Below are 12,979 nucleotides of genomic sequence, written 5' to 3' on the forward strand. Positions count from 1 at the left end.
CCTCTGACGTCACCGCGGAGAACAGAAGAGGGGAGGAGATAAGGAGAAACAAGAGGATCAGGGAAGGAGGGAGAAATAATAATAAAACTTCGGCTCCGTTATTTCAGCAGATATAAGCTTTCCAGTTTACTTCCGGGGTGTGAGCTAGCAGATATATGGTTTCCGGTTGACTTCAGAATAAGAGTGAATGATTGATTGATTGATTGATTGATTGATTGATTGATTGATTGATTGAAATATGTATTAACAGTTTGCAGAATTACAGTACATTTCAAGCACAAACTCAATACAAAGACTTAACTGTGAGTGGATGACCCAATTAAGCATTACACTTGTTTACAAGAGGGTCCACCATGTTCAATTCATCAAAACATTTATAGTCGTACAAATAGACACTTCTATATAGTCAAAGAACAGAACAGGAATTCATCATAAAAAAGAAACTTATACAGTGAGGGGAAAAGGGGGGGGCGATGTCGTGTGCCCTTTGAGAGCGGTTTTGAAGGAGTCAAGGGATTTGCATGTCTTAATGATGGTAGAGCGTTCGTAATTTATGTTTTAAACGACATACATTTATTTTAAAAATGCATTTATTATAATGTATTTTTAAATTGCTTATACTAGAGTACTTATATGTGCCCTTAAAATGGCTATTGATACCCATTAAATGAGCACACATTCTCCTACGGTCCCTTGTATCATTATGTACATTGTGTGAGTGTCTTGTAAGCCTGTGTGTGGGCTTATGATGTAGGTCATTGTAGGACACTTTAATAAAAAAAACTCGTATCTATGTTAGATAGGAAAGTGTGGAGGGCAGCGATCCAGGTATCCCGAGTTGGTGTTGGCTAGACCTCACTCTTGCAGTAACTAACTATTAACTAACTATCTATCTATGTACTGTGCAGTGTGGGGGTTATAGTTAATCTCTCACCTATTTAACAATACAAATACAATACAAATACAAATCTATTTATAGGCCTACTGTTATATAGGCATATGTATGTAATTAATTAATATAGGCCCACAATGTTAAATAATTTTATTATATTCTTATTATTTAATGTATCTGTCTATTTAATTAGAACAATTTAGAAATATTGTCCAAATCATAATTAGCTTTTGTCATAAAAAGAGAGATATAATGACTGAATTAATGAATTGGCCTAGTTTAATTAGTTTAAAGACAGAAAACATTTTACCCATACCCTACTCTACTGTGTGCGTGCCGTCCAGACCAGTTTGGCCAGAGTAAAAAAAAAGGTGCAGACTATAGTGGACACTGGACCAAAAACGTGTATGAACTGCTCTACAACTCCACAATCTCCGCGAAGCCAGAGTGTGGCGGGTGATCCAGTGGGGCAAGACGCAAGAGGTAAAATATGTGCCATTTCCAGACTATAGTGGATGCTGGAGGAAAGAAAAATACGGTTCTGTTTCAACTGGTCTAACATATAACACGCATTCGGATAGAGAGTATACCTATAGGCTCCTTTACAACACCAGACTCCACTAAGCCAGAGAGGTGTAAAAACACGTGGCACATCGACGCACATTGACAGGTGGGTGCTGGGCTAAAGAGACTTCAGTTAAAAGATGGATGGAGCCTGCACACCACAAATTATCTGTCAACGTTTCGATCCTGTGGAATCTTCATCAGGTCATCACTCCATTTATAACCACATGCAAAAACAGTAAAACACAGTTTTCAAAATCCGAATGAAGCATTCTGTACTTCAAACTGATGGTTCTCTCTTAGTATTGACCCTCTGTCTCAGGACAGCAGGTCTCGTGTCGTGTGTACATGTTTTTTTTAACTCTGGCTGCACTGGAAGGCCCACCACACTTTTATTTACACCTGTCTGCATGGCTTAGTGGAGATTGTGGTGTTGTATGTAGACTGTAGATGAGGTCTCTCCGAACGCATGCGTATATGTCAGACCAGTTGAAACATAGTTACAGTTCTTTGTCCACTGTCCACTATAGTCTGGAAATGGCACTTCTTTTTTTTAACCTCTGGCCCCACTTGGCCAAGCTTTTTTTTTTACACTGCTGAGTGTGGTGTTAACTTGTAGAGGAGCTGAGGAGGTCTCTACGATCGCATGCGTAAAGACCATGCACTCCAGTGAACATAATTTATCAATTTATATGTCATTATTATTTGTTTTGTAGAGCATCGTTTGAATGCTTAATTTATAGTTTTAATGTTCAAATAGTTTTTCAATGGATTCAGTTCACTCTTGACAATACTCTTATTTTGAAGATCGTCCACCGGATCGTAAACCGGAAGTCTTATACCTACTAGCTTATATCCGCTGAGGGAACTATACCGCAGTCAAGAAGCGAAGCGAGGTATGTTTTATAATGTCTACATTCTGAATGATTGTTATTGACGTGCATTGTACTTTCTTTGTGTGAATATGTCTGTGCGTAAACCGTATTTGCGCGCATGCACGCACGCACCGTCACGCGCTGTGTGAGCTGTTATTACAGAGGTATGTCTGGAATACAACCACGTTAAAGTCATGTGTATTCCTGCACCATGGTCTGCACCGATAGATATAGTGAATGATCACTGTACAGATAAACACAGCAACTATAGGCTACCTTTTAATCACATCTGGGGGGGAATAACTGCTGTGCGCAATTGTGAATACATGGGTGGAAAAGATCTGCAATTTATCCCAATAAAGGTTTTATACCATGATGATGATGAATAGTGGGCCTACTAGTTTCAAAAGCATTATAACATGTTATGCTATTCCTGACAAGCAGTAGGCTACGTGACAGCAATTAAGTGCATGGTTCTAATGGTGCTGTAAAGCTGTTTCTGTTAAGTTGTGGTGTACGCTGCAATCTCTTTATTCCCTTTTAATTGCATTCATGTTTTATTTTAGCTTTGGCAATGTAAACACATGTTTTCTAATGCCATTTAAAGTCCCATTTAAAGTCCCATTTTGAGAAAGAATCGTGCAACACGTACTATGCCAGATGTCTATAGATTCGGGGCTGTTATGACATTATGATATTCTTGTCTTCCATCAGAGTGTGAATTCAACAACAGAGTTGTAGCAGTGATGCAGACCACCATGTTGAAACCAGTGATCAAGTTACACAGGATAGGTATGTATATGTAATTCTTCAATTTGTCTGCGTGCAGAGGAACGCACATGTGGGTCTCTCTAGGTCGTCCTCAGACGAGCCCTCCATCGTCGTTTCCAGTCATCCCGGTTCTCCATACATCTGGCCAGTTCGTTGGTACTTTGCGCTCCTGCGTCGTTCTTGAGTACATCCACGTGACGTATGTTAGCGTTGGACGTCCTCGTGACCGGTGCCCGTGCGTTGGTTCCCACAGCACTAGTTTACTGGCTGGCAGCTCTTGGTGTCTTTGGCAGTGTCCTGCTAGTCTCATTCTCCTGGCTGCTATTTTCTGGGTCACCCTTGGCATTCCATCATACAGGGTCGGTTAATAAAAAAGTCCCCCCCCCGACCTCGGTAGCCAATAATGAAAAGCAGAGAGCCATTATACTATGAATATGCATGATCATGAGCAGTGAGTCAATGATGACGGGGTTCCAGGTGGTCACCAGCTGAATAATGCAGAGTTGTTAACCAAATTTACCCCTTATAGATCTTTAAAAAAAATTGTTATCAAATGTTTTTTATTTAAGACAAAATAGCACAATAAAACATGTTAACACCATGAATGAATAAAGAAAACAAAAAATTAACACATACAACAGCAAAAGAAAGGAACACAAAAACAAACAACAAACAATCCCACCCACCCCTCCCCCCGGGACCAAAGATGCCACAAAATGCACAGCTGCGTCAGGACTCCTACCACTGTGCAATGGGGGGGGGGGGGGGGAATAAAATAATGACTAAATCATGTCCTTGACCAAATCTGCAATACCAGACCAAATATAGATGTTTTCCTCTTTCGCTCCGTGCAATCTTGCCGTTGACATTTCCAGATAGATGATATCTAGAAAGGTCAAAGCCCATTGGCGAAATGTCAATGTATGAGGCGGTTTCCAGTGCGAAGCAACCATTTTCTTTGTGGCCGTTACGCCAGCAAAGAAGACACGGATACGGGTATATGGCAATTGGGATACACTGATGGCGGAGGAAACCATGCAAGGCACCAACTAGCACATCGGGAGCAATTAGGGGTTCAGTGTCTTGCTCAAGGACACTTCGACAGTAACTCTGGGGGAGCCCGGGTTCGAACTGGCAACCTTGCGGTTCCCATCCAGGCACTCTACCCCTGAGCCACCGCCGCCCCTATGTAGGGGTGTAATGTTAATTTGTAAAATAATCGAAAGATTAGCAGCAACCAAATTCCAAAATGTGAGAACACTCGGACACTCCCACACCATATGAAAGAATGTACCTATGGTGTTCGAAGTGCAGAAAGTGCAGTTGGGATTATTTAAAATCCTCATAGCACACAGGGGGTCAAGTATACGTCCGATGAACAAAATGTAGATGAATTTGTTTGATGATCAGGATTCCTAGAAGACAGCATAACATTAGACCTCACTGTATCCCAGCCCCAATCTGAATCTAGATTTGGTATGTCATTCATACAGTATCGATAGGCAAGGTCCCATAACTAGATTCTAATAAATAAGCATACAATATGGAAACAAAACCTCTTGATCTAACATCACAGATAAGTCTATGCAACGGGTGCATTGCAAGGGGGGTCTGCCTGCCATGGAACCCCATAAGTCCTCATGGCAGTTCTCAGTTGTAAATAGAAAAAAAAAAAGAGTTACCAGGCAAGTTAAAAATATCACATAAATTCTGGAAAGAACGAAAGAACCATTGTCATCAAATAAATCACCCAAAGTATGAATCCCCTTGAAACTAGATTTTTAATTCTTGAGATTGTAAAATGGACCCGCAAGGATCCATTTGATTTCATTGTACGCTCTCAAGAGTGAAATAATTGTTAAAGATCTGCATTACTTAATTTACAAGAAGCCTACACAATTAGAGAGTGTAGAAGAATTGTTATTTTGATCAACATTTGCCTGTTATCTCCTATGGTACCAACATCAATACAACATGGAATTGTGGACAGAATCCTATCCAACGATAACTAAATATTCTAAGGTCTGAGAGGCTAAATGTCATGTCCTTGGCTCAAATGCAGAGTAAATAATGGACCTTGATATGAAAAGGGGTGAAAACCACTGCCATACAAGGGGAAGGAGCTAAAACATAAAAGTCGACTTTTTCAATTCTTTGGCGTTTTTTGGGCTCCCTGTATATTCTATCCCCACAAAGTCCCATTTTCAGGCTCTCTCATCCTATATGCATATGGGATTTTATGTAAATTCTATGTCAAAACGGTTCATCTGATTTGGTTGTACGGCCGACATCAGCCATGATGCCCAGACTCAGGTTTCTGTCTGATTTATTGTAGGTCTTTTATTAGACTTGTCTTATGTGTGAAACTGTGAATGAAGGTTTGACCCTTTTTTTACATTGATCTGTGCTCACCACCACCAAGAAATGCGCAGTCTAAACTAACTAATACGGTTTTATTAATGTTATGCTATTCCATTCTACTAGGCTTACTCTACTCATAACTCCCATACATATTACACAATGAAAGAACTAGTAGCCTAATCCATTTTATATTATTTCCATGTTTTAATATAGCATTACATATTATATATTAAATGTTTTGTATTTATTAGCATATGTTTAATTTTCCATTGATATTCAAGTGATACAATATCACCATAAAATAATAGTGACAGTGCCTTTAAACAGAAGATAGCTAATTCGATAACCAGTCACTCTTATTTTGCTTTATTGTGGAATGTTTCTAAACACTATATTCATCGTGATGATGTTGTTTTGCACTGTACGCAAGTAGTAAATGCAACCAGAGGGCTACAATCAGTCAGTCAGTCAGTCATAGATTATTAGACTCGGTGAGACTGACCCAAGTCGGACATTCGTTCATACTTCACACTTGTTGGCTGGCGGACCGGTCGCTCGGTCACAGCATATCGTTCAGGGACTGAAGGAAGAACGGTCAATTTCGTGGTCCGTCTCTCAGTCACCAGTCACAACACTTTGAACGAAGAACGACATATGCATGTCGTTTATCGTTCTTCTCTCGGTCATTCAGTCACCAGCCCCGTCTCCCTGCAACTCAAACTAGCCGTTATGTGTGCTGTGGGAGCTGGAAGAGCACGGCCCCACCCTCCAGGCTTCAGCTCGCACTGAATGAGAAGAGCAGCTGGCGAATCTCTGTCCTCGCATTTGCAAATGAACGGACGGCCGAATAACTATAGTTCATTTCATTTGTTCGTTCATGACCGACACAACACTAACAGGAATTTGTTCTATTAAAAAATAGCAGATCTTCAAGCTCATCCCTGAAACAACATATTTTCAGATGGGGGTCGGGGGCCGATTGCATATGATTTCTGGGGTCCTTAAATTAAAGACATTAAATAGTTTGAGAACCACTGATATAGAAACATAGTTTTTTTTCCAGAAAACTGTCATGATTTATAAGACGTTTGTAGAATCTGGCCTCAGTTCTAAATGGGTTAATTACAAAAGGTGGCATTATTAATTATTAGTTAAGGTTAGTTAAGGTTAAGATGATAATATACATTATATACAACTCACATAGATCAAGCTGCCAAAAGTTAAGCAACTACAGAAATTAACATTTTCTAAATATTGTTGCATTAGAATTTGTACTTCATAAAAACAAAACAGAGTAGCAGTGGTTTCACAACTCTAAGTGATGAAATGTCAAAGATTGGAATATGAAACCTAATGAACCAATGACACTGGTGGCCACCATTACTTCTCATTTTACACCCAGATCCTGTGAGAAAAGGGCTTGAATCATCATACTTCAAAGATTCCATAATGGAAATCTTCACACTGTCTTTCTGGTGGAAGTGAACAACTGAGCCTATTTTTTGTTACATATCACCCCCACAATAGTGTCTGTTATTGATGGAATTGACTTAGTGAACCCTGAATTAATGCCAATTAAATTCCTTCATTCCAGATCTGTCTGTGGAGTACAGACTGCAGGTGAAGATGAACTCTCTACAACGTGGGAAAACCATCACCGGAAAATCTATTGTCGTTCACACAGGAGAGAGGCCATTCAGCTGTGAAACATGTGGGAAGAGATTTCTTCGTGTCGGACACTTAAAACAACACCAGATTGTACATACCGGAGAGAAACCTTACAGCTGCGAACAATGTGGCAAAAGGTTTGGTTTGGTCGGACACTTAAAAACACACCAGACACTTCACACCGGAGAGAAGGCATTCAGCTGTGAAAAATGTGGGATGTGTTTTGCTCAGCGGGACACCTTAAAATCTCATGAGCATATCCATACTAGAGAGGAACCTTACTGTTGTGACAAGTGTGGGAAAAAGTACCTTCACAAGGATAGTTTCAGAAGACACCAGAGAATTCACACCACAGAGAATCCCTGGTGCTGTGACCAGTGTGGACAAGGCTTCACTTCATATTATTATCTCAAACTTCACCGGCAAATTCACACGGATCAGAAGCCTCACTGTTGCGAACAATGCGGCAAAACCTTCACTATAAAATCTAGCCTGTTGAAACACAATAGAATTCACACTGGAGAGAAGCCTTACAGCTGTGAAATATGTGGGAAGTGTTTTAATCGGTCTGGACACCTAAAAGGGCATTGGCGTGTCCATACGGGAGAGAAGCCGTACTGCTGTGACCAGTGTGGGAAGCGGTTTAGCGGTGAGACTGCATTAATAAAACACCGGCGAGTGCACACTGGTGAGAAACCGTACAGCTGTGACCAATGTGGCATAAGCTTCACACAAAACTCTACTCTCACAGTGCACCAGAGACTGCACACCGGAGAGAAGCCTTTCCGTTGTGACCAATGTGGTAAAACCTACAGACAAATGAGTCACCTTAGGATACACAAGAGACGTCACACTGGAGACAAACGTTACAGATGTGACCAATGTCCAAAGAAGTTCTATGACTCGGGTAATTTGCAGACACACCGGAGAACTCACACGGGAGAGAAGCCTTTCGCCTGTGTCACGTGTTGGAAAACATTCAAGCAAGTGGGCTATCTCAAAATACACCAGAGATTTCACACAGGAGAGAGGCCTTATGGCTGTGACCAGTGTGGGAAAAGCTTCCATACCAGTAATGGGCTCAGTGTTCATCAAAGAAGTCACATGGAAGTGAAGCCTTACTGCTGTGACCTCTGTGGGTTAACGTTCATTACAAAGCAATCTCTCAACTCACACAGAACAATCCACAGTGGAGAGAGGCCCTATTGCTGTGATCAGTGTGGGAAAACGTTTACTCTTAAGGGTAGTCTAACAGTGCACCAAAGAACTCACACAGAAGAGAAGCCTTACTGCTGTGAACAGTGTGGAAAAAAGTCCACTACATTGGGTACTCATAAAGAACACCTGAGAATACACACGGGAGAGAAGACTTACTACTGTGAGACGTGTGGGAGGATGTTCAATGTACTGTCTGCTCTCAAACAACACCAGAGAATTCACACTGGACAGAAACGTCCCCGCTTCAGCTGTGACCAGTGCGAGAAAAGCTTTACTAAAAATTCTAGCCTCAGTCAACACAAGAGAATTCACGCCGGAGAGAAGGCTTACTGCTGTGACCAGTGTGGGGAAAAGTTCACTGCGTTGTCTGATCTCAAAGTGCACCAGAAAATTCACACTAGAGAGAAGCCTCATCATCGAATCCCTACTGGAGAGAAACCCGACACAACCAGGACCACCTGTATTAAACAGAAGGAAGCTGATGACCTCCAGGACCTCAGTAAGTTTCATTGACCCTCATTTATAGTAGGATAAAGTAGTGTGTACTGTGTGTACTATGGACACAGCGATGGTTGGTATATTGCATCCTTTCTTTATAAAAAAAAATCACATCCGTGTGAAGTGAGGGGCGCTCTTATCATTGCACATCATCCATTCATTTTCAATGGGAATTTAATATTTGTTTTGGACAAAAATAGACGATTTGCTTGTCTACATATGACATAAATTCTCAATTCATTGTCAATGTGAATTTAATGTTTGTGTAGGACAAAAATAGCCGATTTGCGCGTCTACATATGACATAAATTCTCAGTCATTGTCAATGGGAATTTAATCTTTGTATAGAACTCGAATTTGCTCGTCCACAAACTCCACATATGACCTGAATTATCTGGGAATGTAAGACGAAAGTTCACTACACGGTCTTCTCTCAAAATACACCAGTGAATTCACTGGTCACAGCTGTAAGGCTTCTCGCTGTGACCAGGGTGAGAAAAGGTTCACTGCATTGTCAAAATCTCAAAGTACACCAGAGACTCCAGAGAGCTGCTCGGAGCTGCTGTGGGCTAGGGATGGAGTTGGGAAACCACTCGTTCTTGAAATTAACATCAAATTAAGGGAGGAAACAGTCCGGAATTCTGCTTTAAGAGATCTAAAATCATGGTTGTCGTGGCTTGTTTTTGACTTCCCCTCTCTGCCTTTGTACAGAGAATCAAGATCTGGGGCGGAAGCGTGTAAAAAAGGAGCCTACCAACACCCGGTTTGGTATGGGAATGCCAGGGATCCGGGCCGGGAATTTCCGTCTCTCCGAGCGGCAGCAGGTGGCCATGCTCATGAAAATGGCTGCTGAAGAGTCGGCCAACAGTCCAGGTAGGTGCTACTCGTAATGGAGGGTAACATGTCATTGTTCCAACCTCGCGTTAGTCTGACCGATTACTAACACTATCCCAAACCCTAACACTAATCTCAGTCTTAACCGGCCACGTAGGTCGCATACCTAACCTCAGTCTTAACCGGACACGTAGGTTGCATACCTAACCTCAGTCTTAACGGGCCATGCCTCAGTCTTAACCTGCCATGTAGGTCGTATAACCATAACCTCAGTCTTAACCGGCCACGTAGGTCGCTAACCCTAACCTCAGTCTTAACCGGCCACGTAGGTCGCTAACCCTAACCTCAGTCTTAACTGACCACGTAGGTCGCTAACCCTAACCTCAGTCTTAACCGGCCACGTAGGTCGCTAACCCTAACCTCAGTCTTAACCGACCACGTAGGTCGCTAACCCTAACCTCAGTCTTAACCGGCCACGTAGGTCGGACTAACGGGATGTCGGACTTCTGGGCAGTCCCCGTAATGGAGGCCACCTCTCCCTTATCTCGTTTAGTTTTATTTATTGATTTGTATTTATTGTATTCTGCCCTACAAAGCCAATATCCAGTAACTACAGGGATTTATTTTTGACTGATAGGTCAATAGTAGGTCGACTGGTCAGCCAAATGAGATATCGGCAAATAAGTGATATTACACTATTTGTAAATATGTTCTTGAGATAATTGTTTATCCCCCCATAAAATTTGACCTTTGGGATACACAAATAAGTCGACGAGTCCAAAAACATAGTTACTGCACTTTGTCTTTGTAGGGCAGTGTTGTGTAGCTGCTATTTTGCGTTTGATTATTGTATTTTTATGCTCATCTGAATGGCTCTGAGACTGATAATCTCTTCAGAAGGATTGGTTAAATGGATTAACTCCACAATTCATTCCCACATGTTTTATTGAGTTATTTTGAAGACCTGTTTTGTTTAGGGGGAAAAAATCACTCCCGCTTGAAGTGAGGGGCACTAGTCTTATCATCATACTGTACATCATCTCATTCTGGCCAATCACAATTTGCGTCCTCACTTTTGTCACCAATGTCTGTGTTTACGCAAACACTCAAAACTAGTCGTAGGAAATGGTATTCCCAACAATGGTTGTGTTTACACAAACCCTCTCCGAAAATCATTCAATTTAACATCAGACCCTGGTGCATGTTAATATATGTCCTCCTGTCTTTGCCATTTGTTCTATTCACTTCTCTCACAGGCTCCGATGAGCAGCCTGGAGTCATGGGAGGTGTGATGTCCGACTACCAGTGTCCTCTGGACTTCCAGGAGGAAGAACCTGCGTGATGTTTCTACTTAAATTCACCATAGTTAATATAGTTAGAGTTTTCTTTCAGAGCTGCTGAGTTTACATGTTAAGAATTTACCTATAATGGTTGAATTGGAGAAATTATACAACTTATATTACATCTTATTGTATCAGTCGTGGTGAATGCTGCAGTGGACTAACCTAAAAGTGTGTTGTGTTGTGTTGCATTGATCAAAGTGAAAACATTGGACCAAGGGCGGCGGTTTTCGACGCAGCGAAACATCATATCGGAGCTATCGTGAATGAGATGTCCAACAGACATGATTGTGATTATCATTATGATTATGATCATAATTGATTATTGAGCCCAGTGATTGAGTGGTGATTTTTTTCAACTGGTGGGACACTATTTTAATGACGTCATATGTGTGCGCAGACATACAGTACGTCCCACGCACATGCATGCATGTTCCAACTGTATTGGAATGCAACGCATGCGCACAGAACTCCATTATGCCATTTTACATTAGGATGTACTTAAATTTACTTTACGAGTGCATAAATAGTAGGAAACATGTTGTGTAGGAAAAATGACTATAGTTTTAGTTTAGTTTTTGAAAATCTGAATTATTGATGCTGAAAAGGGTGGTATAGGATGTTGAAACTGTATGCGTACATAATAAACAGATGGAAAACAAAAACAATGTTTTAAATGTAATTTCCGTCTCATACAGGTAGTTAGGCCTACATGTGCATTTTTATTATAATTTCTAGTTTAAAGGACAACTTTGTTTTTTTTCAACAAAGGTTCATGTTTTAGGTTGACATTGGAGAAAGTAAAAGATGTGTGTTAATCAATCATTTGCTGCTTTCTTTTCCAACTTATAGAGAGATGATCTCTAATGTTTTATTTTTATCCCACGATTTTGTAACCCATTGCCAATAGAGTGGCGCAGTCCCACCCCCTTTCATGACGACGCCAGGCCCAGGAAATTAATTCCAATGCATTTTTCCCATAGAAATTTCACTAAGTATTTATTTAAATACCTTTTAAGCGTCGTACGAAGCCAACTCGAGTCGTGACAAATCATGACAACATGAAAACAAATAATTACAAAAGAAGAAAAAAGTGTTTTTTTGTTGAAACCTGCCGTTTCTTTCTACTTTCTAATTCTTTGTTTGGCCCAAAACATTGTGTTTATTGTCATGATTTGTCACGACAAGAGTTGGCTTTGTCCGCGGCGTAAACGTCTTTAAATAAATACTTTCTGAAAAGTCAATGAGGAAAATGAACGGGGATTACTTTTCCGGGTCTCTCGAGGGGGCGGGACTGCGACGCTCTATTGCCTAAACTGTAATCCTGGGCGCTAATCTCCCTCTGCCAACCTGGGGAGAGCCCCGAACTGAGCTCATGCTTCCTTCAATGCATGAGGAGTGAGCAGGCCGCTTCTTATCTCCTGACCTGGGGGAGTTTCCCCAGTATAGGACTTAACGCGTGGAAGGGACACGCTATTCCAACCAGTTCCTGTCCCCTCCATCAGGCGCCCCGGCTGACCAGGGGGAGGCAGTATAGAGACCAGAATTACTGCATGTTTTTTGTGAGGGTAGTACTACCCTAGGCCGGGGACACGGGGAGAACATACAAACTAGCGCTAGCACTCCACACAGAGGCCCTTTTGTCAACCCCACCTATAGGGTATGGGCGCTGATGACGTGGAGGAGAGAACACGCCCAGGCCCCAGCACCCATAGCATCCCCAGCGGGAATCGAACCCGGGACATGTAGGCTGTGAGGCGACAGAGCTACCGACTCCGCCACCGTGCCCCCACTATCCGTTGCTTATAGCAGAGTCCCTCAGGCTCTATATACTGTGGTTTTGCTATACATTCGTTGCTGAAAATAGCCGATCGACAAGTTCATGATGAGTTATGCGCTTATCGACAATGTTCTGTGAAGGTTTTCCCAGAATAACGGGGTTTAAGTGGGTAATAAAT

The 12,979-nt window shown here is 41.6% G+C and overlaps 1 protein-coding gene across 1 annotated transcript; it reads left to right on the forward strand.

Annotated features, from left to right (window-relative positions):
• The first annotated feature begins 2,322 nt into the window (after positions 1-2,322).
• LOC308334948 (uncharacterized protein) lies at positions 2,323-11,664 on the forward strand. The gene is made up of 5 exons (XM_080791846.1): positions 2,323-2,352; positions 3,046-3,123; positions 7,058-8,848; positions 9,559-9,720; positions 10,938-11,664. Exons 2-5 carry the CDS (start codon positions 3,078-3,080, stop codon positions 11,021-11,023), a joined length of 2,085 nt encoding a protein of 694 aa, XP_080647972.1. The 5' UTR covers positions 2,323-2,352; positions 3,046-3,077; the 3' UTR covers positions 11,024-11,664.
• Positions 11,665-12,979: the final 1,315 nt, after the last annotated feature.

The sequence above is a fragment of the Protomyctophum bolini genome (genome assembly GCF_963924005.1).
Source record: "Protomyctophum bolini genome assembly, chromosome: 20".
In the NCBI taxonomy this organism is placed as follows: Eukaryota; Metazoa; Chordata; class Actinopteri; order Myctophiformes; family Myctophidae; genus Protomyctophum; species Protomyctophum bolini.

Coding starts and splice junctions, on each gene's coding strand:
- LOC308334948 (XM_080791846.1), top strand. CDS start 3,078: ATGCAGACCACCATGTTGAAACCAGTGATCAAGTTACACAGGATAG. Junction 3,124..7,057: donor GATCAAGTTACACAGGATAG/GTATGTATATGT, acceptor CCTTCATTCCAG/ATCTGTCTGTGGAGTACAGA. Junction 8,849..9,558: donor TGATGACCTCCAGGACCTCA/GTAAGTTTCATT, acceptor GCCTTTGTACAG/AGAATCAAGATCTGGGGCGG.